The sequence below is a fragment of the Budorcas taxicolor genome, chromosome 5 (assembly GCF_023091745.1).
Source record: "Budorcas taxicolor isolate Tak-1 chromosome 5, Takin1.1, whole genome shotgun sequence".
In the NCBI taxonomy this organism is placed as follows: domain Eukaryota; kingdom Metazoa; phylum Chordata; class Mammalia; order Artiodactyla; family Bovidae; genus Budorcas; species Budorcas taxicolor.
The window spans coordinates 72,713,580-72,739,588 of record NC_068914.1 but is presented as its reverse complement, the minus strand read 5'-3'; the positions used below and the strand labels follow the sequence as shown (position 1 = coordinate 72,739,588).

Here is a 26,009-nt window from a genome sequence, read left to right as displayed (position 1 = left end):
CTTTTGGCATTTGCAACTGTTGGACCGTGTCAGAACCTAGTGAAAAGCAGTATCGGATTTGGCAGAAAACACTTTTTATCATCAACTTAGTATGTTAGAATTTTACGGTGACTTTCAAGTATTCTGTCACGTGATCAAGTTCAAGAGCCACTAGAAGCCTGCCCTCAGCCATTTATCTTTGATGTAAGAGATTCCAGATCAGTGGAAGTGAATTAAATTAATGAAAAAGAACTGGTGGGTGTTCCAGCAGAGCCCTTTCCTGTGTTGTACTGCCTTTTTCCTTCTATGATATGTTTGGTAAGGTCCGAATCATAGGGAGGCATCTAGGTATTGTACATCTTAAATTTTGATTGTGATATACAAATAAAACAGATCAGGATATATCTAGCCACACAGATTTTAAACTGTGAACAAGTTAAATTTTTCTTTCTCCATACCATCCAGAAATTGGGGTTAAGTATATAATAATTGTACTAAGATTTGTTCACCATTTGCTGTGTATAAACTCACTTAATCTTTTCTTCAAACCTATGAAGTGGGTACTGTTAATTGTCACCATTTTGCAGATGAAGAATATGAGTCACAGGTTAGGTAATTTGTCCAGAGTCACACTGCTAATAAACTAGGATTCGGACCTTGGCAGACTGAGGCCAGAGATGAAGCTAACTGCATCTTAGCTAATTACCAAGTCAGACTCCATTTAAAAATCTGTCCCATCAGCTCAGGACAGTAGAATTTTTCTTGAAAAAAGGGATGAGAAAGTTACATTTGATTTTTTAAAATACTAATAACTTTTTATTATGGAAAATATTTCCATTTGTAGCTGTAGAAGGTAAAAACCTTCAAAACTGTTATTACACTGTAAAAATCAACAATAATTCTTTAAAAAAATTTTTTTAGCTATTTTGGTGCGTTTACTGGCTATTTCTCTTTCAGTTAGTTAATTAATTGGGCTGTGTCAGGTCTTAGTCGTGGCACCCAGGGTCTTCATTGTGTCATGCGGGATCTTTCCTTGTGCTCAGACTCTCTAATTGTGGCTCACGGGCTTAGTTACTTCAAGGCATCTGGGATCTTAGTTCCCCCACCAGGGATCGTACCCAGATCCCCTGCATTGCAGGACAGATTCTTAACCACTGGACCACAGGGGAAGTCCCAGTAGTTCTTAATATCATTTAACATTAGTTAGTGTTGAGATTTCCTCAGTTGTCTCCTAATTGTTTTAAAAGCAGCTTGATAAATGTCTGCTGCTGCTGCTGCTGCTGCTAAGTCGCTTCAGTCCTTGCCGACTCTGTGCGACCCCATAGACGGCAGCCCACCAGGCTCCCCCGTCCCTGGGATTCTCCAGGCAAGAACACTGGAATGGGTTGCCATTTCCTTCTCTAATGCATGAAAGTGAAAAGTGAAAGTGAAGTCTCTCAGTCGTGTCCGACTCTTAGCGACCCCATGGACTGCAGCCCACCAGGCTCCTCTGTCCATGGGATTTTCCAGGGAAGAGTACTGGAGTGGGTGCCATTGCCTGCTCCGTGGTAAATGTCTATCCACTGCAATTGATTGGCATACCTCTTAAGTCTCTTATGATGTACAGCTTACCACTCCATTTGTTTTTTTTTTTCTCCTGCAGTTTTAAAAGTTGGAGAATCCAGGTCCTTTATCCTGTAAGATTTTCCTATGTAGATTTTCCTGAGTGCTTGTTCATGGAGTTTACACATTCTACCGTTTCTGTGAATTTCCTATGGAAATTACATCTAAAGATTAGAATCATTCCCCCCCCAAAATCCTCCCACTTAAGGCACATATAATGGTGGTTATTTCTCTTTTTGTGATAACAGCCATCGTCGATCATTGTCCAAATCCAGATTTATCAGAGCTTGAAAAGTGCCAGCATTCCAATTCTGTCAAACTTCTCATATTAGCTAGATTTTTAATTAAAGAGAAACTTCCCCTTATTGTCTCTTTGGTTACAAAGGTGTTTAATTTGAAAAGGAAAGGCAGGAAAAACACTTGATTCTTTCCATTTATTTACCATTTTTCAAAATAATGAATTTATTCTCTATCATCCCACAAAGGTGACTGAAGTTTTTGTTTGTTTCTTCTTAGTGTCCTCATGAACTGATGATCTAAAATATTTGTTTCCACTGATGTTATAAGTCTTACTAATGCTTAAATATTCTCATCTTTGGCCAGTTGGGAGCTTTTCAAGGTGGTACTTTTTGACATGACCTTAGTAATCTTTGATAGTTTCCTTGCTTTTTGTTATGGAAAAGATGTTCCTGGCTAATCCTGTGTGTCTCTTGTCCCATACCTAGCGTTGACCAAGCTCTCCAAGGAGCCCTAGTTCCTCTTAGTGGGAGGCCGGGTTTACTGATCATGACATGAGTATTGTCACTGGCTTTTGAGTAATCCCTTCCTTCTTTTGATAACTCTGGTGGATATTTTCTTTTCTCCTAGGAGTCCATGAAGAATATCAGCTGCCATATTATGACCTAGTGCCCTCTGACCCTTCCATTGAGGAGATGCGGAAGGTTGTATGTGACCAGAAGCTCCGTCCCAACATCCCCAACTGGTGGCAGAGTTACGAGGTAGGACGCTGCCCTGTCTCCTGTGCTTTTCTATCTGCCCTATTTCTCTACCTTAGAGAAGGGTTTCCCAGAAATGGGGCCAACCCCAGGGCTACTACCTGTGTAAGAATAGTTATTATATTACTGTTACGTGCAGTTATATACTAAGCCATTGTCCTGGACACTGTAGGGTCCCCTTTGGAACCTAGAAGAAGGCTTGGTCCCAAGACACAGATCAGAGACAAAACAAAGTCTGAGTGGGGCTGTTAGACCTGTCCAGCTAGAAAAACGGCTTTGGAGTCATAGTGGGTGAGCTGAGCTCTATGGGAGAGTTCAGAAGCATCATCCGCAGAGGATCAGCAGATGAGAGGTGGACCCAGTGAGAAAACAGGTCTGAGGAAGGTGGCTTTCTGAAAACTCGGAAGCGAGGAGGGTGCAGAGGGTTTGGATTTGGGGTTAGTGGTGGATGAAGTGGGAAGGGGACGACATTCGGTGGAAATGATAGATGCGAGGACAAATTTATGATCTAGATTGCTAATAAACCTGGAGTTGCGGGGTGCTAGAGTCTTTGGGGGCGCGGGATTTGCTTGGCTAGTGCTCCTGGGCCCCCTTGTCACTGGTGGCTCTGCTTTAAGGCATGTCACCACTAGAGGGCAGCTCTGCACTGAGGACCAGAGTCAGTGCACATTTCAGTGGTGCCTCCTCTTTGCATGACAGAGCAGCATTTTCCAAAGTATTCCTTGGCCCCTCAGGGCCTGTCCACTTCAGAGGGTGAGGGAAGCAGAGAGCCAGTCTCTAGCTGCCCCCCACACTCCGTCTTCAGTCAGGGCTCTTCGTGGGTTGGGACTCCGCATGGGAAAACAGGTCCCAGTGCTGAAAGGCATCAAAAACACTGGCCTGGGGCAGCAGTCAGGGAGCTCTGTAGCCTCCACCCATGACTCTCCAGATCCACCCCTCACCTGTCCGCCGTGGCTGCCCGTGTCATCCAGGCCCTGGCTGCAAACTGCTGCCTCTAACAGTCAAGACCATCTTTCGGGGGCTGCCTCCTCCCCTTCCTCCTCCACTGTGTCTCTGCGGGTGAACGTGGGGTCACCACTGTGCACGTGCGCCTGCTGGGGGTGTCCCTGCTGGGCCTGGTTCACGTGCTACTTTGAGACAGCCATCAGTAAACAATCATAAGCATGGATACTCAGACCTTCCAGGAGTGGTTTTCAGATCACAGGCTGTGGCCGGTCTTGCTCTCAAGATCACCCGGACTTGGGGGAATGGCGGACTGTGCTTGCGGAGAAGGCCCCTCCCCAGACTGTCCCTCAAGGACTGGCGAGCCCTAGGAGGAGTGGGGCTCGTGGGCGTTTCCCCAGGGTCAGAAGGAGGGCAGGTGGGGGATCAGGCAGGCAACAGCGGGGCAGGCCCCAGTGACACCGTTTCTGTGCAGGCGCTACGGGTGATGGGGAAGATGATGCGGGAGTGCTGGTACGCCAACGGCGCAGCCCGCCTGACTGCGCTGCGCATCAAGAAGACCCTCTCCCAGCTCAGTGTGCAGGAGGATGTGAAGATCTAGCTGCCCCTCCCACAGCCGCCAGGCCACGGGACCTACAGCCGAGCGGCCGTGTCGAGCATCAGATGGAGGCCTACCTCTCGTTTCTGCCCAGCCCTCTGTGGCCAGGAGTTTGGCCCACAGAGGGACAGAGCCCGGGAGACTCGCTCACTCCCACGATGGGTTTGAGACACAGACACCTTTGATATTTACCTCCTAGTGGCATGGAGCCTCTGAGAGCGAATGGCATGGAGAACTCAATGCCGCGACCCGGACCGGCTGTCGTGGGATGTCCCACAAAGCCCGGTGCCCCCGGCGAGGAGCCTGGTGTGGCGACAAGCGGCCCAGGAGGAGCTGAGCGTGGCCCCGTGCTGAGCAGCACTGAGGGCTTTACCCCGGGACCAACCCAGTGCAGCGAGTGGCCCCGGGAACCAGAAGGATGGCCCCTCCTGGCAGCTCCAGGTGGAGGGACTGCTGGTGCCTGTCTGTCCAGCCGTGTGTGCATGTGCCGAGGTGCGTCCCTGTTGTGCCTGGTCTGTGCCACGCCCTTACACGTGTGTGTGTGTACGTGTGTGTCTGTGGGTGCGCACTTGCCTGCTTGAGCTTCTCGTGCATGTGCAGGTCGGGGCTGTGGTCGTCATGCCGTCTCTGCGTGCCGGCACCTCTGTTCAGTAGTGAGCCGCGTCTAGTTTCCCTGGCGCCCCTCCCGGGGGGCTTCCTCCCCACCCCTCCTTCCAGAGCCCCCACTCCACAGTGGTACCCCCTCCCCAGCAGGCTGTGCCGCCTGCCCGTGTGTCGCCTGCCCTCCTTCTCCACTTCAGACTGTGGAACCAAAGCTGGCCCAGTTGTCCGTGCCAGGCGAGGCTTTTGGGTCCAAATGTGAGGGAAGAGGGTGGGATGGGCAGGGCAGGAATTTCGGCGGAAACCTGGGGTATTGTGGTCAGCAGCCACCGTGGGAAATGAGCCAGCCTAAGGGCATCATCCTCGGTGGCGGCAAGGAGGGGCCGAGGAATTTGCAGCCCAGACCTGGGGAGACTCAGACTGGAATGTCACATCTGTCTTTCATATCCCAGATTCTGGAGACAGCAGTGTGTATTTTCGGTGGTGGTGGGTTTAGGGCGGGGAAGGGAAGTGGGGATGAGGACTGCGGGGGAGGCTGGGGGGGAGGGAGGCATCTGCATGGGTCTTTTACTGAGTTATCCAATCATGGTGGAGGGAAGATGTGAGACTTGCATCCACTTCAGGGGCTTTACTAAAGGGAACAGCCTGAGCTGAACCTGTTATTTAACCTGAGTGTAGTATTTAACGACGTCTAGAAGCACGGTTGTGGGTGGTGGTTCGGTCAGCATATCTTAGGTATATAATAACTTTGAAGCCATAACTTAACTGGAGTGGTTTGGTTTTCTTTCTTTCTTTCTTTCTTTTTTTTAATTTTATTGGGAGGGTCTGGATTTTAACTTTTTTTAAATACTGTTAAGTTTTTATAAAAGGAAAACCATCTCTATGTGATAATTACCTCTCAATCCATTTGTTTTTAAGGAAATCCCTATAAAAACAACCACACACACACAAAATGCTTCAATCAGACGCACGCAGCTCAATCACACTGGAAATATCTGTCCTTGTACCTGAGCCTGCTCCCCGCCCCCTCCGACTCAGCTGCGAGAGCTCCTCTGCCCTGGGGGTTGGTCTCGCTGGCGCCCTGCCTCCCTGCCCAGTCCCACCCAAAGCGGGTTTTGCACTGGGACTCTAGCTTTTTGTGCGTCGCCCACAGGTTGCACCTTCTCATCCAGGCACTCACTCAGCAGACACTCGCTGAGTGCCAGCTGGGTGCCAGGCCCCATGCTGGGTGCTGGGAAGTGCAGCTGTGAACAAGATAGGCTTGGGTCCTGCTCTTGGAGCACTGACGGTGGGACTCGCGAGACCAGAAGTTTTCATAGTTGGTTCTGAGCCTTTTGAGCCTGGAGCGACTGCTCTTATACAAGACCACTAAGGAGGCGAGGATACCCCCCCTGTCCTCCACCAAAGAGGCCGGTGGTGGGCAGTGAAACCCCCCTTCACTGCGTTCATCCAGAGCCCCCTTCCTGCCCCCCAGGGGAGGCACAGTGTGTGTGCAGCCTCAGCGCATCCCTGCCTCTAGCCCAGCGATTCTCTGCCAAAGCTTGTGGAGGAGGGGGGGAGCCCTCTCCCCACTCCCATCCGTCTCCCCAGTGCCCTGGCCTTCCTATTTATTTTCCCGGTGTAGTGCTTTCCTTGTGTTAAAGGAGATCTTCCCCTCACCCTTTGGGCCAATTTACTGGCTACTGACTAATTTCCCTTAAATACCAATTGTGTCATTAGGGGGGTCTTCTTTCCCTACCCCTGCTGACGCACTTCCCCCTTGTTGTCTGCCCTCTGGCAGAGCTTGGCGGGTTATGGGAGCTGATGGAACTCAGACTCCTCACTCCCTGCCTCAACCAGCCTCTGGGATCTGCCGACACTCCTCGACCCAGGGACTCCCAAGCCACTAGCCCACTCCCCAGGTGGCCCAGCTGCCCTCACAACACACTCCTCCTCCACCTCTGGGGGAGACTGAGCAGTTTTGGGGGGACGCTCCCAGCCCCACTGCCGCCACTCTTAACCCAAGAGTTAGGAGTTAGAGAGTTGGGGAGAAACTAAAGCTGTGGTTTTGGCTCCCTGAGGCTAACCCTGATCCATAGGGCTACCTGCACCTCTGGATTTTGGATTCACAGACCAAGTCCAAGCCCGTTCTTACGTTGCCATCAAGGCCCCCGAACGGCATTCTCGGTACTTCTGTTTGTTTTTGTACATTTTATTAGAATGGACTGTAAAATAGCCACTTAGACACTTTACCTCTTCAGTATGCAAATGTAAATAAGTTGTAATATAGGAAATCTTTTGTTTTAATATAAGAATGAGCCTGTCCAATTTCTGCTGTACATTATTAAAGTTTTATTCACAGAGCCTCTCTGGTGCCATCTGTTTTACATCTGTAGGCCGACTGGCTGCCCAGCCTTTGTCAGGGGAGTTGGGCAGCTGTTTCAGGCGTCCCCTCCCACTTGCCAGGGTATGATGCTCATTAACATCTGCTGCAGCAGTGCATATCAGAAGAGGGCCTGATTGGATCATCAGGGGGTCTTCCTGAGGCTGTTCCTCTGCATTTCATAGAGGGAGGGCCTGGCCTGGAGAGGGAGTGGAGGACAAACTCGACACCTTCTCTTGGGCTTTGTCTGTATTTGTCTTTTAGCAGTTTTCTCTTTATATAAAAGAGGGTCTTGATCCTGGTAAGTCACAAGCCACCTAGTCTCAACAGCAGCCTCAGCCCTCTTCAGTTTTCGCTTCCCCACTTGACTCATTGGAAAAGACTCATGCTGGGAGGGATTGGGGGCAGGAGGAGAAGGGGATGACAGAAGATGAGATGGCTGGATGGCATCACCGACTCGATGGATGTGAGTCTGAGTGAACTCCGGGAGTTGGTGATGGACAGGGAGGCCTGGCGTGCTGTGATTCACGGGGTTGCAAAGAGTCGGACACGACTGAGCGACTGAACTGAACTGAACTCCTGACTTGGAGTAGAAATGTGAATTTGGGGATGGGTTAGGGGACTTTGAAATGAGAATGTACAGTGGTTACTCTGGGGTCTTCAGTGTAGGGGTGGCTGTGAATGTCTTTAAAAATCTCTAGGCCAAGGAATCCAAGAGGAAGAAGTCTAAAATCATAGAATCTCAAGTTTAGACGGGACTCCAGAGGTCCACCGCACATCACGTGCTTGACTCCCCCACAGCATCCCCGCCAAGTGGCCGTAGCCTCATGCCGTGACACTCAGGACCACAGCCTCCACCTGCTGGCCATCTGCTCAGTGGACAGCTCTTCCTTACATAGGACTGGGCAGCCTCCCTGTGAGTTCTCTCCGCAGATGGTTCAGAGCACTAATTCTCCTTTCCATTTAAGGTCCCTTAAAATACTTGAAGGCAGCTGTTACGTTATCATGAATCTTGCAAAGCTTAGAGCTTCTCCCATTAGTATTCAGCAAATACTTAGTTACTGTGTGCTAGGCAGTGTGCCAGAATTGGCCTTACATACATGAACTGCTTTCATCCTCAAATAGCATGAGGTGGTCGTTATCCTCTGTGGATTAGGGAACTGACGGTTAGAGAAGACAAATTGCCCACGCACGTAGCTCACAGGGGTGGAAAAGACCTCGGGTCCACGGTGCCTGGCCAGAGCCTGCAGCCCCTCAGCCTCAGCACATCCTGTCTCCATGACGCCACGTCTTTCCCCCACGCTGGCTGCTTGCCAAGAACCTGGCTGGAGCCTGGGGCCGTGGAGGGCACGTAGCACTCCACCCGGACATTGACTGACAGCATAGACGGATGAGAATCCCAGACTGCCTGACACCTTCAGGTCACATCCCAGGACTGCACCTCATGTTGCGGATTGGGTAAAATCCAGCCCCCTTCCTCCATCCTGTATGTGAGAAATCGGTATTTTTGAACTCAAGTGCAGGATGTTCTGTGTATACCCCATAAATTTTACCGTAGAATCTGCCGATAGGTCCAGCCTCTCAATATTTTGAAATTCTGATTTGTTACCCAGAGTTTTCTATTGTCCTGTCATCTGAGACTGTTGGGCTGGAGAAAATCAAGCAACTATCCTATACAAGTTGGCTTTTAAGTTTGGCATGCATCCCAGTAACCCAAATCAACTGCTAACTAAATTTTCCTTGCATCCTGGCCAGAATTTAATAGACAAAATAACAGCAAAGGCGCAAGTGCCTTGCGGAAGTAGCAAGGTATTCTTGTGTTTGTCGAAAGGAAAGGTGAAGTGGCCTATAGTGGACCTCATCCCAGTTCAAAAGCTAATCAATCAGCAGTGAGTCATCTTGCCAACTATGGACCCCAAATCCACTAGGCTAAGAACTGCAGGTTCAACTTGCATCATTTTGAAAATCAGAAAGGCAACCACACTGGGACCTCTTCATGTGCCCTTGAAGGTTACTAACATTTCACCTTTGTAAGGCCCATGACACAGGAGACCGGAATTCATTTGAATGGTGTATGTCTGGGGGTTTTATTGCCCACATTTAAAATTTCTGTTCCTGCCATCCTCTCACCAGACCATGTCTTCTGATCTACAGTCTGGAGAAAATGCTAAATACAACCAAAACAAAATGAGGTGTAGAATAGGAGAAGTTTAAGAGACACACAGGAGCATGTGAGGGACATGTAATGAAGGCCTGGGGAAAGCTTTGGATCAAGACAGGAATGGTTTGTTAGGGCTCACCAGAGAAATGAAACTAATAGCATGGATGGGTAGACATTTAAAGGAATCGATTCACACAATTGTGGGGCTGGCAAGTCTGAAATCTACAGAGCAGGGTGACAGGCTGCAAGTCTGAAATCTACAGAGCAGGGTGACAGGCTAGAGAGCCAGGAAAGAAGACAGTCGGGGGCAAAATTTCTTTTTCCTCAAGGGACCACAATCTTTTAAGCCCTTTGACTGATTAGGTAAAGCCCATCCACCCTATGGAGGGTTACCTGCTTTATTGCAAGTCTATTAATTTAAATGTTCAGTTCAGTTCAGTCGCTCAGTCGTGTCCAACTCTTTGCGACCCCGTGAATCACAGCACGCCAGGCCTCGCTGTCCATCACCAACTCATCCTTTGTCGTCCCCTTCTCCTCCTGCCCCCAATCCCTCCCAGCATCAAAGTCTTTTCCAATGAGTCAATCACACCTAAAACATAACTTCATAGTAACATCCAGACTGGTCTTTGACCAAACCCCTGGCATCAGATCCCAAGAGGAGTTGGGCATCCCATGGCCAGACAGGATCAGATTTAAGGAATATGGCAGATAGCTCTGGATCCACCTGGGAATGGTCCTTGGAGGTCAAGGATGGAGGATAATGGCATAGGAAAGTTTAAGGGACAACAGGATGGACTGGGCTGTAAATTCATTAAGTAAAAGCATTTGTCCAACAACCTTAGTGTGTAAAGCACTAGGCAGAACAGAAGGGCGAACAACCTGTGGGCCCTGCCCTTCGAGATGGAGAGGATCTACACAGAGAGCAGGAGGGCAGGCTTTAGCAAGTCCCACTACAGAGCCGTGTGTGACACGTCGTGGAAGCACAGGTGAGGTGCCTACGGAAAGCCAGCTCTCCAGCGGCTCCCCACCAGATGGGATGGACTAGTTAATAGGTAATTACAATGGAGTGAGGTAGTGCTGTGATAAGGGCAGACACACAATACTCAGGGAACACAGGAAGATGGGGTCAAGAGAGGTGATTCTTATCTCTTTTGGGTTTGGCATTGGCCTACTGACTGGGGACAGGAAATTTGGTCAAAAAGAGTGTCACCACCATTCAAGAACTGTAGGTGGGACCTCCCTGGTGGTCCAGTGGTTAAGAATCCACCTGCCAGTCCAGGGAACACAGGTTCAATCCCTAGTCCCAGAAGATTCCACATGCCGTGGGGCATCTAAGCCTATGCACCACAACTACTGAACCCAGGCTCTAGCCCCTGTGCTCTGCAACAAAGCCCACCAAGAGAAGCCCGCACACCTTAAGGAAGAGTAACCCGTGCTGGCTGCAACTAGAGAAAGGCCAGGCACAGCAAGGAAGACCCAGCACAGCCAAAAAGTAAGTAAGTAAAAAACAACCCATAAATGTTCAATATCCTAGAGCAAGGGAGCCAGGGTGCACAGAGGAAATCTCTTAGAGCTATCATATGCTAAGAAGTCAGGACTGCATCCCGAGGGCCACCAATGCCACCACCTCCCTGTGACAGCCACCTCAGACTGCTAGTCTCCATCACTTTCCCTCTTGAGTCCCGACAAGGTCTCCAAATTCTTCTCAGTAGCATATTTATGTGGAGTTGTCCCATAAGTGAACACCTCTTTGTCGTTCTGCATGTAGGACCAAGCCCTCGGCGCGTTCTGAGCAGCGGAATCACGTGATGTGTTTGCGGCAGGACATGGTGCTGGCTTGAGAAGGCAGTTACTGGAGTGGTAGAGCAAGAAACGCTGGAGGACAGGGACAGTGGGTAGGACGCACAGGCTGGGAGCATGGTCAGATGCGGACAGTGAGGAGGAGCCAGCTTCAGTTCGGAGTCTACAGGAGAATCTTAGCCTGGTGTGCAGCGCTGTCCCCAGGAGAAGGAGCCAGGGGTGGACCACCAGAGCAGCTGTGTTTACCAAGAGGGAGGAGATGTGGGGAGTCCGGGGCCCTGAAAGGTGTCGTTTTCTTTCCTAGCTATCTGTACCTGTCTGAAATGAGGCAGGATAAAATAATACATGCCCTCTGTCCTAAAAATGGTAAGTGGATGCTGTAAAGAAAACTAGAGAGCTGATCCTTTCTCCCTTCTGCCAGTCTAACCTGTCCAAGCCTGAGACACTAATATCTTGGCATCCCACCTAGGAGGCAAGATGGTCCCTGGCCTCTGACTGGGACTAGACTCAGAGGCCACTGTATCCAACACAAACAAACTGCCATATCCGCCTTGCTCCAGTTCCCAGACCTGCCCCCAACCCCCCGCCCCTGCTGCTGGGCCTCCCTGAACCCCAGTGCCACACACAGACACTAGCCTGTGGAAACAGTTGGGAAATAGGAGCCATTAAGGAAAACAACCACTCCCTGCCCAGTCAGCTGCCCACCAGCTGCCCAGGCCTCCCTCAGCGTCCTGCACCCGGGGCCCAGCCCCATTCCTTCCCAGACAGCCAGCTGAGTCCCCAGCCCTCGCCCTCCCACCTCCCACTCAGAAGCAGTGGCAACACCCAGAGAGGGCCCCCAGTCCTGGGATGAAATGACCACGGGAGAGCCCTGACATCGACTCGGACACCAGAGGGCTGGGCTTCTGCAGCTCTTGCCCTGAGTGCCTGGATCTGATGGCAGCCGAGAGCTTAAGCAGGTGGGTGAGGACAGGACTCAGGGGACTGTTGATGGTTAGGTGTCTGGGAAAGGGCTTGTCTCAAAGAAGGGGTCTCACCTAGGCCTCGTCCATTAGCCAAGCCCCTGCATCTGTGCCCCCCAACACAGACCAAGCCCTGTGTACCCTGAGAGCTAGGAGCCAGGACAGCTGGAACAAAAGGATGCAAAGCCTGGGAAATTCTTCTGAAAGCCTGGGACTTGCTCGGGAATAAGGTACAGATTGAGTGCAGATGTCTGCGGAGCCAGAGCAACAGGGCTTTGCTTTTACCAGGAGGCTTCCTTGGGGAGGAGAGTGGAGTGGGGAGGTGTCATAGTATGAGGCTGCAGACAGAGTGCAGTGTGTCCCCCACCCCCATCCCCAGCCTTAAGGAGCTGTCGAAGATGGGATGAGGGGAGCAGACGCTACACTAGAGACTCAGGCTCAGAAGGAAGTGGTGGAGGATTGAAAAAGGCAAAGTTTTGTGGGCCCGGTATACTGTCTGGCTCATGCAGATTCCTGCACAGAAGAAGCCCACCGGCTGTCTGCCTTCTCCCTGAGGAATGTCACCTGCAGCCAGGCTTAGATCACAAATACAGCTTCCTAACAGGTGTGAAACTCCAGAACTTCGTGACCAAAGCAGAGCTTGGCGTCTCAGCTGAACACAGTCCTCAGGTGGAAGAGGACCTCTGAGCTGGGGTCCTTAAAGTGGGGCTCTAGCGCCTGCTGGACAGCCCTTCCCAGATTGATCTGAAGATTCTCCAGGAGATTCTTGGCCAGCAGAGGGCACCACCACCTCACAGTATGGCCTCCTGGGCTCTCCATTGCCTCCCTGGAGGAACTGGGAATACTGGGAGGAGGAGGAGGGCATGGATCTCTGAGATCTCAGGCGGAGATACCAGCAGCTGAATTAAATAGTCTCCAGAGCCAAGGGGGCTGGGCCCTTGTGGGTTCTAATGCTTGTTCTGCCGCCATCTTTCCCTCCCTGCTTCAGGTTGCCACCTCCATGGAATGAGGGCTTGGTTCGCTTGGTGTCCACTCTGGACCACAAGGCCCTTTTCGGCTCTGAACTTCTGGGATTTGAGGAAATCATGCAATGAATGTGACAGAAATGGCATCTTCTGGGCCCACCTTTACTCTGGGATTCTCCAGAGTGCCCTGCCTGGCAAGAGGCAGAAACTTGTTTCACCTCTCTGGGGCTGTTCTCTCACTTGGTCGCGGAGAGGCAGACTGGCCTGGATGCTGATGGGAAGGCTCTGTCTCCACGTCAGTCTGAAGAAGGACTGTCTCAACAGGGCTTGCAGACACGGATACCCATGGCATCTGCTCCCCCGGGTTTTAGGGAAGGAGGTATCCCTTAGGAACCACTGTGGGATCGGTGCGGTGGTAGTTCAGAAGCACTCATAAGACGCCCTTTTGAGAGTCCCTTCAGATAGGCAAGGAGTGCAGAGAATAGACACCATCGCCTCTCTTGCCTTCGCTCGCTCGCCTCCCCATCCCCACCCCCACCACAGATGCTGTCTGTCGGGAGCGGGAGCAGGCAGCAGACGGTCCAGGGGTCCATCTGTCCTACTGCTTCACAATAGAGTCCCGTGTTTCCCCACCAACTCCCCCTCGGCCCCTCAGCTGATGGCCACTTGGTGGTGCCAAGGGGGGAGGTGGGAGGAGGCAGAGGAAGGCTCTAAGGGAGCTGGTACTTGGCTCCTGGCCGTCCCCAATCCACCCCTGCCCCCCACCCAACAAGCATCCTGCCATCTGGACTTGTGTAATCACTGCAGGGTGGAGAAACACCCCCTCCCACCCACACCTCCTATAGGGGCTGGGGCCCCAGGGGCCTGGGGGTGGTGGAAACAGAGTCAGGAGACTAGGAAGCAAGAAGACGGAGACAGACCCATGGACTGAGAGGCACAGGAGACAGAAAGCCTGTGCTAAGCTTCCCGGGTTGCTGGGTCACTAGCCCCTCTGTGCTCCGCATGCCATGCATCTAACCCAGCACTGGCGCGGGCATCACTCCCTACCTGACCAAGAGCCTCTGTAACCTGGCCCGGAGCAGGGCTTCAACCCAAGGTGAATGAAGAACAGCAGAAGACTGCATCACACAGTGGGTAGATGGCAGGCTCTGCAGGCTGCCCAGGTTCGAACCAGCTCTGCCACAGAGTGGCCTAGAGCAAGTTACTTAACCTCTCCGGGCCTCAGTTTCCTTCTCCGTAAGAGATGATAATGGGATCTGTTTCATAGGGTTGTTATGAAGACCAAACAAGTTCATTCATGGATGTAACACACAGAACAGTGTGCAGAGCACATGGTAAATGGCTCATAAATGTCAGCTATTAATATAAAGGCATAACACAGACTCGGGAACACTGGAGGAGGGGACAGATGAGGACAGTGCATTCCTGGCTTCTGTTTAGTGGCAGACGAGATGTGGAGCCCTCAGCTCGCGGTGCTGACGCCGTGTGGTGGCTGGCCACTCTTCAGACGCCAGGCCTGACCTACCACTTCCTCCTCTCACTTCTTATTCAGGTACCACTGACGACAGAGACTTTGGCTGGGCCATTCCCACCTCTCTCATAGACTGGCCGCCGCAGACAGCACAGCCAAGGGTCGGGGGTGGGGGGAGGGTCCCCAAGAAGGGTCAGAGAATTGTTGAGCACCAACCCCCAATCCTGAGCACCCCCTCAGCACACCATATGCCCTGCCATGAGTCAGCCCTACAGTAAGCGTCTGTCTGCCGGAGAAAGGTTACCTGAGCCCCAACATCAGGAGGTGAGGCTGACGGGCCAGAATTAAGTCTGCTGCTTTCTGGGTTTCCCTCTCTTCCCTTTTCTCTTGACCTGGGGAGCAGAGGCAGCTCTTCGCAACTGTTCCGGGAGCTACATAAAGAGGAGACCCTGGGCCCTTTCACCCCCTAGTGGCTTCTACACAGTTACTTCAGGGCCATCTTTTTCCTACCCCCAAGAGACCTCACCCCTCCTTCTCCTAACCTAAAGTCTCCTGCAGCGCCCTGGGTCTCCTCAAATCTTACTCTGGGCCTCCAAACGTCCTTCTAAAGACTCCTTACTGTCACTCCACTGCTAAATCTCGTGCACAAGCCCCTTCACAGGCTCCCCGTCCCTCAGGTATCATAGAGACCCATACTCCGCCCCGGGATGCCCTGCACACCCCCCCATCTCCGCTCCTTTCCGCGGCCAGCTTTTACCCCTACGGGCCAGTCGCTCGAGGTCCCCAAGTGTTTCCCCGGTCTAGGCAAGTCTCAGGAGTGGTGGGCGGGGCTCCGGAGCAGCGGGCTCCGCCCCGGAGGCGGAGCCAACCGCGCAGGGGGCGAGGCCCTGCGAGGCCCCTCCCCGACCGCGCCTTCAGCCCGCCCCGCTCCCCGAGCCTATAAAGGGAGGCGACCCACCACCCTCCAGGCTGGCATCCTAGAGCCACCGCCAGCCCCGCCACGCGGAGAAAGCGCTGCCAGAGAGGGGCGCCGGAGCCATGACCCTTCGTCGACTCAGGAAGCTGCAGCAGAAAGAGGAGGCGGCGGCCGCCCCAGACCCCGCCGCTCGGGCTCCTGACTCGGAAGCCGCTCCCGCCGCTCCGACCCCGACCCCGGCCTCGGGCCCCCCTGCTGCAGCCGCCGGCCCTGGGACCCCCGGGGACGAGCTGTACGCGGCGCTGGAGGACTACCACCCCGCCGAGCTGTATCGCGCGCTCGCGGTGTCCGGGGGCACCCTACCCCGCCGAAAGGTGCGTACCTCCCCAACTCCCGCGGATCCCCTCGGCCCCCGGTACCCTGTGGTGTCCCTTCCTCAAGACCCGCGCTACCCGCCACAGTCCCCATGGATGCCTGCCGATCCCCACCCACACCATACTCCTGGGGTCCCCGAGCCCCCCACTTCCTCCCCCGCCCTCTGACCCCCACGGACACCTTCAGATCCTGCTGGATCCCCTCGACCCTCTGCTCAGAAGGCGCAAATTCCCCCATCTCCGGCTCCACGCCGCTCGCGAGCTGGGCGGCTCTCCACTCCCCATGCGCCGCTGCCCCGTCTCGCTGCTCTCCTTCCTGCTGCTTCCCCAAGTTCCCTTCCCCTCGCCCCAACTGGCCATCGGCACCCCGCCCCAGCCCCGCCTCCCCGGGTCCAGGAGTATTGAGGTCCCCAGGATCCCCCCGCCCCGGCTTCTCCCGTGGGAGCAAGAGGCCTCGAGCTGGGGTCCGGCCGCTAGTCCAGCCAAGTTGAGAGTCGGCGGGCCCGGGGTGGGACTCTCGCCGAGGAAGTGCCTGCGGCGCCGCCGACTCCGAGAGCTCACCCTTCCGAGGGGGCGCCGGGATTCCTGGGCTCGGCCACCTCACCCTGCGTCTGAGGTGCGGGGCGCGAGGCCACGGCTCCCTGGACGTCAGCCGCGACCGGACGCGGTGGGAGGCGTCGCAGGGCGCCCGCTGGGCAGGAAGGATGCGGGCCGCGCCCGCCCTCGGAGTCTCCCCCTCCGCCGGGCTTTTCCTCTGGCCCGAGGGGGACCCAAGCGCTCAGAAAGGAAACTTAAGACCTAGGTTAAGGAGAGGGGACTGGTGGCCTTTCCCAGCTCAACCCCCCCTCCTCTTCCTTTGGCCCCCGGCTCCCCCCCAACACAATGAACAGCTTGTTGAGAATTTGCATTTTATGAAAATCGGTTGGAAAGACAAAGGGGTCTCTCTATGCTGCCCAGTCCTTCCTCCCTGGCCGGTTTGGGAACTGTCCCCACCCTTGAGGCCCGTCTGTAAGGTTCTAGAGAAGGAGGACTTCCTTCTCTTCCTGGCCTCGGGGTAGCCTGGGGAGAGAGTTAACTAGTGCACTGACCAGGAAGCTCCTGGGTTGTTTGGGGCACACGGGACAAAGGCTGGTCTGGAACTGGGCTTCTTCCAAGCATCAGTCATTTAGGGAGGGAGAGACACTGCTTTAGTTTCTCAAGGACCCAAAAGAGGTAAGGGGTCCCTCAGCTCTGTCATCCCTCGTACCAAAAAGCAAATGAAACCAACCAAACAATAACAAAACCTCCCCATCTCTCACCTTGAGTGTAGTGAGACTTAACAAGTCTGAGATCTAAGTTTTTGTTTTGTCCTAGAAAGCAACAACATGTATCACAATGCTGAGAGACCCAGGTGGAGCTGGGCACAGCTGGCCACCTGCAGCTGGACTCCATAGTTTGAGGGAGGGGGCTTGGCCCCTCTATCCCCTGCCTTTCCATGCTTAAGCTGATATTCCAGCCCTCTAGACCCGGGCCCCTGACTCCAGCTCCTGCAAGCCACTCTCTGTGACTGAGAAATTAGGAGAGATGTGACTGGCCTTGGGGGCTCTGAAATGTCTTGGGGGCCCCTGCCCTTCTCTGAATAATATCTAGGAAGAGCCCCTGCTTCCCCTTTTGGGGTCTAGGGTGCCGAGCCCCTTCAAACATGCACCCTGGGGACAGAGGCTATTCTACTTAGAGTCATAAAAACCCTCACCCCCTCCAGACTAGGAACCAGGACAGGACTTAGAGGTTCATGCATCTGGAGCCCAGGAAATTGTGTTCCCGAGGTGCCAGTTGTGGGGATAAACTTTAGGGAGAAAACAGTGGAGTGATACTGATGGTGGCACTCTAGGTTAGTTACCCCAGCATCAGAGGAGCAGGTGTGGAGCTGGAACAGGACAGATAGGCAACAGGAAGATAGATGCTGGGTCTAGGACTTGAGCCCAGGTGAGGAACCCCCCAAAGGAGGGCTCTCAGCCTCTGCTCCAGGACACCTCCCTCTCACCTGCTTCTTCCTGACTCTCCTTCCCACCCAGGGCTCAGGATTCCGCTGGAAGAACCTCAGCCAGAGTCCTGAACAGCAGCGGTGAGTCACCATTACCCCCGCCTCTGCCCTGGCCCAAAGGATGAGGTGCTGGGGAGGGGGCAGCACGACACAGCATCTCAGCCCACCCAGGGGGAGTTGTGCTCCCACCCTTTCAGCACGGTGCCCTCACCAGGAATGAGGGGCAGGTGGGGGTGTGGGCTGTGTGAAGGGGGTGGCAGAGGAAGGAGGGAGGGACTTTTGAGTCATCAGGTGCTCCTTAAACCACCCCCAGTCCCTGCCAGTCACCCCTCCCTGGAGAAATCTGGATCTGGGAAGGGGGAAGCAGGAGGAGTTTGGGGAGCTCCCCTGGGCCTTCCCAGCCGAGCAAACCTTGAAGGCCCAAACCATGGCAAGCTGCATCCGGCTACTCGACCGTCTGGCCCTGCACCCAAAACCTCAGTGCTCTGCTAGTCCCATCGGTGGTGGGCTCTAAGGAAGGGCCTGGGGTGAGGGCAGAAGGACTAGCCCTGCTCTGCCTGTGTCCCATCCTGATGTGAGCCTGGTTTCTAAAATGGATCAGCAGACTATGGCCTGCTGGCCAGATTGGCCTTGAGCTGAGAGTTGTTTTGATATTTCTCAAGGGTTGTAAAAATAAAGACAAAGAACAATATAAGACAGAGACTGTCAAATAATTCAGGTCTCGAAAAGAAAGGCTGAAATATTTACCATCTGACCCTTTGCAGAAAAACTTTGCCAACCCTTTTAGAAAACCAGAGAGCACTGGAGTAATCAGTCACCCTGCCCCCACCCCCACCCCGGCCCAAATACACACAGAGGGGGAAAGGCCTGCCTGCAAAGCAGGGAGGAGCTCGCGCTGGGGTAGGGAGTTGCCGATCAGCATTTGGGGGGGGGGGGGGGGTATGTGGGTAAGGCTGGGCACTGAGAGGCCTGGGTCTCCAGGGCCTTGCTGAGGCCGAGAGGCTTGAAGGGGACTTTGAGGCTGCTTCAGCTCGGCTTGTGGCCGAGCGGGAAGGAAGGGGGTGGGAGTGGGCAGAGGAAACTCTGGGCTCCCCCAGCAGGCGAAGATCTGGAGCAGCTCCAGACCATTGTGTCCAGTGGGCAGGCCTTCAGTGCGGGAAGGGGCGGCCTCGAGTCTCCCCTCCCCCCAGCCCTCACATCTGGTGGGCTGGCCTCACCGCAGCTGGGAGGGGCGGCTGGGGTCCGGGCTGAGCCTCGTGACTGGCCTCTGGGGGTGGGGCCAGCCCTCTCCCCAAGGCTCTGGAGCAGACAGCGCTCCAGGCTGGGGCCGAACTGGGGGCCTCAGCTAGTCAGTCAGTAGTATTCTGGGGCTCACTAGGAAGCTGGGAGTGTGGCCGAAAAACTCAGCTAGTTCAACTGGCCCTGGGGGCTGGCCATTGCAGTGTGTCCCCCACTCGAGGGGACTGATTTTGTGTGGCTTGATGAAGCTGATTTCAGTATGGGGAAGGACATTCTGACAGCCGGGGATGAGTATGGCTTGTCACTGGAGACTGTGAGCCCTGCCTGGATGTTCCAGAGTAGACTCCAGCATTAGCAGAGGGCCACACTATGGGCCCACCAGGCTCCTCTTTAATCCTGACGGACTTGATGAGATGGGCCCTGTGTCTTCTGCAGGAAAGTGCTGACTTTGGAGAAGGAGGAGAACCAGACCTTTGGCTTTGAGCTCCAGGTGGGAGAAGCTGGGTGCAGAGGGAGGGAAGGGTTGGGAGGCGGTCTGAGGGATGAATGGATCCTGCTCCGCTCCTGGGCTGAGGGTCCCCTTGCCTGTTACAGACTTATGGCCTTCACCACCGAGAGGAACAGCGCGTGGAGATGGTGACCTTTGTCTGCCGGGTTCATGAATCCAGCCCTGCCCAGCTGGCGGGGCTCACACCAGGTGGGGCCTGAGCCCAGGACACGGGGCTCTGGGAAGGGAGTATGACCTCCCAAGCAGAGGGGGCCAGAAATCCAATCAGTTCCCCTTCCTCCTCCTATTTTGAGAAGGCCAGAAAGAAGAATGAGTTGGATCAAGGCAAATATAGCATTTACTATATGATCTTGAATATTCTCATCTGCATACTGGGGGCAGTAACATGTCCTCATATCAGTGTGGTGAGGGGCTTTCCTGGGCACAAAGCCAGGGCCTGCCTGGTAAATGGCAGATGTTGCCACGGCTATTCTGCCTCCTCCTGGCGATCTGGCAACCCAGCATGGGCAGGAGTCGGGGAGAGAGCAAGTCCATCGTGTTCCCAACCTGGCCCAATGCTGGAGTACCTGTGATACTTCCTCTAACAAGGACATGGTGCTGCCAGGAGACCTTTGGGACTGGCCAAATCTAGAGCCCCAAGTCCCAGGAAGGGGCAGCCTGAGACTGCATGAACTGGACCCCCCCAATTCTATCCCTGTTTTCTTCCTGAAGTCCTCATCTCTCGCCCCATTCACCAGCAGCCTCTGGTAGCTAAGTGGTACACTGCAACTTTGCAAGGTAGTTTCACATCCCCATGGTAGCCACCACAGGGGCCCACATCTCCTTTTCCAATTGGGCAGTGGGTCCTAAGAGAGGGTGGTCTGCTCCGCTGGAGGTCAGGAGGCTCTGCAGCAGCCTAGGGTGTCAGAGGTTGAGGCCTCAAGCTTGGGGGCCAGTGTTAAAGTTCGCGGTGTGGTGCTCCTCACCCTCCTGCCTTCCTGTCTCAGCTGGGGTTCGCTGGTGACAGCCTGTGGACTGGACCAAAATAACCAGCTCTGGGGGAAGCCCAGGCTTGCTGGGAGGGCTCAGCCTTTGGGGACAGAGTTTCCTGAGAGTGAGATGAGGATGAGGATGTGGATGTTTGAGGGCCCTGGCCGCTATGCTAAGGTGCCAGGTCTGCACAAGATCGCCCCAGAACCATGAGTGGGGGTAGGGAGCTCAGGAGAGTTCTGTAGGGTTATTACCCCTACCCTTTGTGGTGAAGGTAGGGGACTGAAATTCTTCCGCATGCCCCATGGAGCAAACGCTCATTCCCTCTCTGCCTGGCAGGGGATACCATTGCCAGCGTCAACGGCCTGAACGTGGAAGGCATCCGACATCGGGAGATTGTCGACATCATTAAGGCATCTGGCAACGTTCTCAGGTACATCCAGGTGCTGTGGTCCCTAGGGGATTCCTGAGCGCAGCCTTTCTTCCCCACCCTGTGGGCCCACTCATCCTTTGATTCCCCTATCTCCTCAGACTGGAAACTCTGTACGGGACATCAATTAGGAAGGCAGAACTGGAGGCTCGTCTACAGTACCTGAAGGTAAAGCAGCCTGGAAACCATCCAGCCAAACCCCTGCCCCTGCAGGCCCTACTGGTTTTTTTTGGTGGGGGGGGGGGTGGGTTGTGCTGGGTCTTAGTTGTGGCATGTGGGATATTCACTGTGGCATGCAGGATCTTTAGTTATGGCATGGGAGGCTTAGTTCCCTCTCTGGGAACACAAGAGTCTTAATCACTGAGCCACCAGAGAAGTCCTCCTACTCTTTTTGGGGGGTCGTTTATCTGCCTGAACCTCCTTTTAACCTTAAGGTTTCTTCTGTACTCCCGGATCCCTCAGTCTGTAGCCACGCTGGTTAGGTTCTTGCTGACTCCTGACAGTGAGGTGGGTGTGTCTCTTGCAGCAAACCCTGTATGAGAAGTGGGGAGAATACAGGTCCCTGATGGTGCAGGAGCAGCGGCTGGTGCATGGTGAGTAGCTCAGTGTTGGGAAGGGTCACTTGTGCCCCCTGCCTCTACCCCCACACCTGCTTCCCCCTAGGAACTAGTCGCTTACTTCCCCCTCCAAGTTGTGCTGAACTACTACTCTGGGTACAATGCTGCCCTGGGCTGATGCCCACAAATTTTCATTCTCACAGTAGTGCCCTGAAGGAAAGTACTACACAGAACTATCTCATTTTACAGGTGGGAACACCAAGGCTCCAAGAGCTTGTTTCAGGCCCCTTTTGTGACTTGTGTCATAAGGACCCTCAGAAGGATCCGAGTGTATAGTTTGTGTTTTACACACTGGGGAAGTAGGGTTCAACGTTTTGACTTGCCCAAGGGCCACACTGATGGTCATCAGGAAGGAGCAAAGGTCCTCTGACGCCTGCCCCCCCCCCCCCCCCCCCCCCCCCCGCCCCGTGTCTTCTGCCCCCAGGTCTCGTGGTGAAGGACCCGAGTATCTATGACACGCTGGAGTCGGTGCGCTCCTGCCTGTACGGCGCGGGCCTGCTCCCGGGCTCGCTGCCCTTCGGGCCTCTGCTGGCCGCCCCGGGAGGCTCCCGCGGGGGAGCGCGGCGGACCGGGGGCGACTCGGAAGATGCGGTCTACCACACGTGCTTCTTCGGGGGCGCTGAGCCGCCTGCGCCCCCGCCGCCGCCGCCGCCCCTCGCGCGCCTGCCGGGACCGGGCGCGGCCGACGCTCCGGCCCCGGGGTCCCGAGCGATGCTGAGCCGCAGCGCCAGCGTGCGGTGCGCGGGCCCCGGGGGCGGCGGCGGCGGTGCGCCGGGCGCGCTCTGGACTGAGGCTCGCGAGCAGGCCCTGTGCGGCCCCGGCCTGCGCAAAACCAAGTACCGCAGCTTCCGCCGGCGGCTGCTCAAGTTCATCCCCGGACTCAATCGCTCCCTGGAGGAGGAGGAGAGCCAGCTGTAGGGGCGGGGGCGGGCAGGGGAACGTATTTATTTATTTATTCTTTCCAGCAGTGCAAAAAGCGGGCGGGGGCGGTCGCTTGGCCGCCACGGGGACCCCAAGAGCCCGGAGTAGCAGGAGAGGGTCCTTGGCAACCCCAACTGGTCCTGGCTAGTCTCTGCAGAGTGGTGAACCCAGCCCCAGGCCTCTTTACGCGCGCTCCCCCAGACTACAGTGGGAGATGGGCACAGGAGAACCGGAGAGTTCGGGGTTGGGAGAGGTTCGGGGGCCAAAAATGGGACGTGCCATCCTGCATCTGGGTCAGCAGTGCCTTGTGGGGTGTCCAGGAAAACTCCACCTCTAGGTGGGGGGACCCTGTCCCACGAAGCCCTCTCCTCAGCTTTACTTGCTCCCCGCCCTTGGCCATGGGGAGAAATGGCCTCCGCCGGGGTCGTTCCCCTACCCACCCCACACAGACACAGTTCCAGTTATCCAGTGGGCGCCTGAGGGGGCCCAAGGTGCTGGTCTCCCTCCCTCTCAGCCTTGACCCTTAAGGGCTTGGCCCCCTAGGGGCCCTTAACTAAGTGGGGTCCTACTGGGCAGGGGTCCTGGGTCCTCTGCCCTTGGGAGATAGGAATGGGCACCCCCGGGTGGGGTGAGGGCAGTGCAGCCTCTTCCACCGTTTTGCATATTGTTGCTTCTGAACCACAAACTATAAAATGGACGGTTTTTTGCATCTGTGTCAGTGTGGTGACTGCCTGAGGGGGAGGATTGGGCTCCGGCAAGCTCTTGACTCCACCACTCCGCCCCTCAACACATACACACACTATATTTTACATCTTATTTGCTTGGAGCCTGCGGCCAGGGAAATAGACTAGGGGATTGACTTACATGTATGGGCCTGAACTAGAGTACCCACACTGCTTCAGAACTTGGGCCTCTTGTTTAATGCATCTGGAACCCCCCCTCCCCAAATACCACAGCAGGTGGGGTCGAAGTTCCTCTAAACCTAGCCTTGCATAAACAACTGTTTGGCATGCTCTCTCCTAGGAATCTGGAGCCTCCTGCATAGGAGTCCCTAGCCATCATCCACCCAGCCTGTGACAGGCCAAATCACGGGTCACTCGTTCTAGAACTCCTCAAAGGTGTCCCGTCACTCCCAGGATAAGAGGCTAATCCCTACGCAGGCGCATCTGGCCCCTGGCTGCCTCCTCTTCTTCCTCTCCTCTCTCGCTCCCTGCTCTCGCCCCCTTGCCCATGGTGCACTTCAGGTGTCCCGCCCTCAGTGTCTCTGCACTTGCTCTGCCCACAGTTGGCTCCTTTGGTATCAGCATGGCCTCCCCAGGGCCCTCCCATTTGGTCTAAAATATGGCTGAGCCTTGTTTGGTTTGTATCATATTACTCATCCTCTTCTGAAACTGTCTTGACTAGGATGGGTTTGGGTTTTTGCCTGGCTCCCTTTCCCATAGGATGAACACTCTTGAGAGCAGGACTCTGGGGCCTCTCCTGTCTTACTCACTGCTTTATTTCATGAACAACACGAGCACATAATAGAATCTCAATAAACAAACACAGTGTGTGCTCAAAGCGTCTGTGAAAGGTGGTCACCACCTTCTTTGAGGTGACCCCGAGCAAGTGCGCTGTCTAGGGGTCACAAGTAAATGGCAAAGTAGGGCCCAAGACTCGAGACTCCTGTGTTAGTGTTCCTCCCTGGCAGCAACTGTCATATAAGGGGTGCCCTTGAGAGGTCTAGTGGCACCCTCCCCCAGGCAGGCCACCTCCTATACTCTCCTTCCTGCACTGCGGCACTTGCTTCCTGAAGGGGCTCCCTGCTTCCTCTCTTACCCTTGGACCATCGCTTTACACAGCAGTTGGGGTGATGTTTCCAAAAAGGAAATTGGGTCACAACCCTTCTCTGCTTAAAACCCATTATGGCTTTCCCTGGAATTAAAAAAAAAAAAATCCAAACTCTTTATCATGTTGTCCAAAACCCAAACTCCATAACATGTTGTCCCTCTGGGAAGACAAATTAGGAAAAGGCATCCCTTCCTGTGGGTTGACAGCAGCCACACAGGCCAAACGGTTTGGCAACTGTGAGCCTCTGTGCAGTGCACAACCTCTGCAACTGTACTGGGATGCCCTGCTCTTGTGGAACTGGGCCCTTTCAAGCTCCAATTGTTTCTCCCTCTATGTCACTTATCATATTTAAGCCATACTGCTCTTTCTGGTTCTATTCTCAAATATGCCAAGCTCTTTCCTGCCTCTGGCCTTTGCCCATACTCTTCCCTCTGCCTGGAAGAGTCTTTGCAGGATTGATGCCTCCAACTTCAGATCTCTTAAATATCACCTCCTTGAGGAGAAGAGATTTCCCTGATCTGATTGAAAGTAGTTCCCTGTCCCCATTATTATTTATCTTGAGACCTCTATTTTTTTTTTTCTTTATAGCACCTACTCTCAGTTGGTAATTATACTGACGTCCATTGTATCTGCCTTTTGACTTTCTAAGGCAGGAAAACTCAACTGTGTTACACTGTACCTTCAGGGCCTAACACAGCCTGGCACACAGCAGCTGCTCAGTACACGAGAACGTCCCCTCGGGACCAACCCTGCACAGGGGTGACCACCACCTCTGCACCTTTCAGTCCTGGAGGGTGGGGTGGGGAGGCCCCTCCCCTGCGCCATCTGTAGCTGGCATCTCTGGACCCCTTTCACCAAATCCCTTTGGGGCTGGGTGTTGGCTCCAGCCAGGGGCACCTGCTCCTGACTACTCCGCTCTCCCTGGTCCTGGGGAGGGAGGACATTTGATTAAGAAAATGGAGCTTCCCCAAGCTCCCTGTTTGAACAGCTGCTCTGCTGTGATGACAAACAGCCGCTCCCAGGGGCTCAGGTCTAGGGGAGGGGCCCTCTCACACCTTTGTTCCCAGAGCCCCAGGCTGCCAGGAGCCCAGCTGCCTGGGCATCGCCTAGCACCTTCCTGGTGTTGGGGGGCTGCCAAGGCCTCCCTGACTTTCTCCTCCCAGAACAGATTCCCAGCCCCTCTCCTACCAGCCTGCTCCCCCCTCCCCCACCCGGCAGCTAGTGTTGGCAGTGATGTCAGTCCCCCTCACCCAGGCCGAAGGGGGCTCCTGGCTGGCCGTGTGCACCCTGAGGAGGCTGAGGAGGTGCCCAGGGCGGGGCTGGATCCCACCTCTCAGCTGATGGCATGACGATGCCAGCACAGCAGCCTCCTGCCGTGTAGGTGGGTGACAGGGAGTGACTAATGTGCGAGCTGCGATGCTAAAAATTAACCCAGGGATCGTGTTTGGTGGAGGGGTGGGGGTGGATGGGAAAGGAGAAGAGACTAGGAATACTGTGTGGCCGGTATCCCCCCTGCCCTGCCTCCCCTCCTTTACCTCCCACCAGCCTTCTGGTCCTCTCAAAGCCTCAGGGGACTCTGCAGGAGCCCCTCCTCCCCAGGCCAGGAGGGCCCCTAATAACTCCAAGGAGGAAGAGTGGATGCCACTCCAGGCCTCCTGCATGGTAGCCTGAGGACACAGCCTTGCAGATGGAGTTTTGATCTGAGGTCCTCACAGAGCCCTCATCTGCCCCACCCCCTCAGTATG

At 54.6% G+C, this 26,009-nt stretch overlaps 2 protein-coding genes across 2 annotated transcripts in view; both read left to right on the top strand.

Annotated features, from left to right (window-relative positions):
- The window catches only part of ACVR1B (activin A receptor type 1B), a 32,116-nt gene extending 26,936 nt beyond the window's left edge, over window positions 1-5,180 (top strand). The window contains exons 8-9 of the mRNA XM_052641337.1: window positions 2,449-2,579; window positions 3,994-5,180. Coding sequence (XP_052497297.1) covers window positions 2,449-2,579; window positions 3,994-4,119 — 257 coding nt within the window. The 3' untranslated portion in view covers window positions 4,120-5,180. The remainder of the gene's footprint in view (window positions 1-2,448; window positions 2,580-3,993) is intronic.
- Window positions 5,181-15,431: 10,251 nt separating this feature from the next.
- Window positions 15,432-23,126, top strand: TAMALIN (trafficking regulator and scaffold protein tamalin). The gene is made up of 8 exons (XM_052640497.1): window positions 15,432-15,727; window positions 17,782-17,831; window positions 19,425-19,479; window positions 19,584-19,686; window positions 20,806-20,899; window positions 20,998-21,064; window positions 21,423-21,489; window positions 21,938-23,126. The coding sequence occupies exons 1-8, from the start codon at window positions 15,476-15,478 to the stop codon at window positions 22,429-22,431; spliced, it is 1,182 nt and encodes a 393-aa protein (XP_052496457.1). The 5' UTR covers window positions 15,432-15,475; the 3' UTR covers window positions 22,432-23,126.
- Window positions 23,127-26,009: the final 2,883 nt, after the last annotated feature.

Coding starts and splice junctions, on each gene's coding strand:
- TAMALIN (XM_052640497.1), top strand. CDS start 15,476: ATGACCCTTCGTCGACTCAGGAAGCTGCAGCAGAAAGAGGAGGCGGCG. Junction 17,832..19,424: donor CAGAGTCCTGAACAGCAGCG/GTGAGTCACCAT, acceptor TGTCTTCTGCAG/GAAAGTGCTGACTTTGGAGA. Junction 19,687..20,805: donor GCTGGCGGGGCTCACACCAG/GTGGGGCCTGAG, acceptor TCTGCCTGGCAG/GGGATACCATTGCCAGCGTC.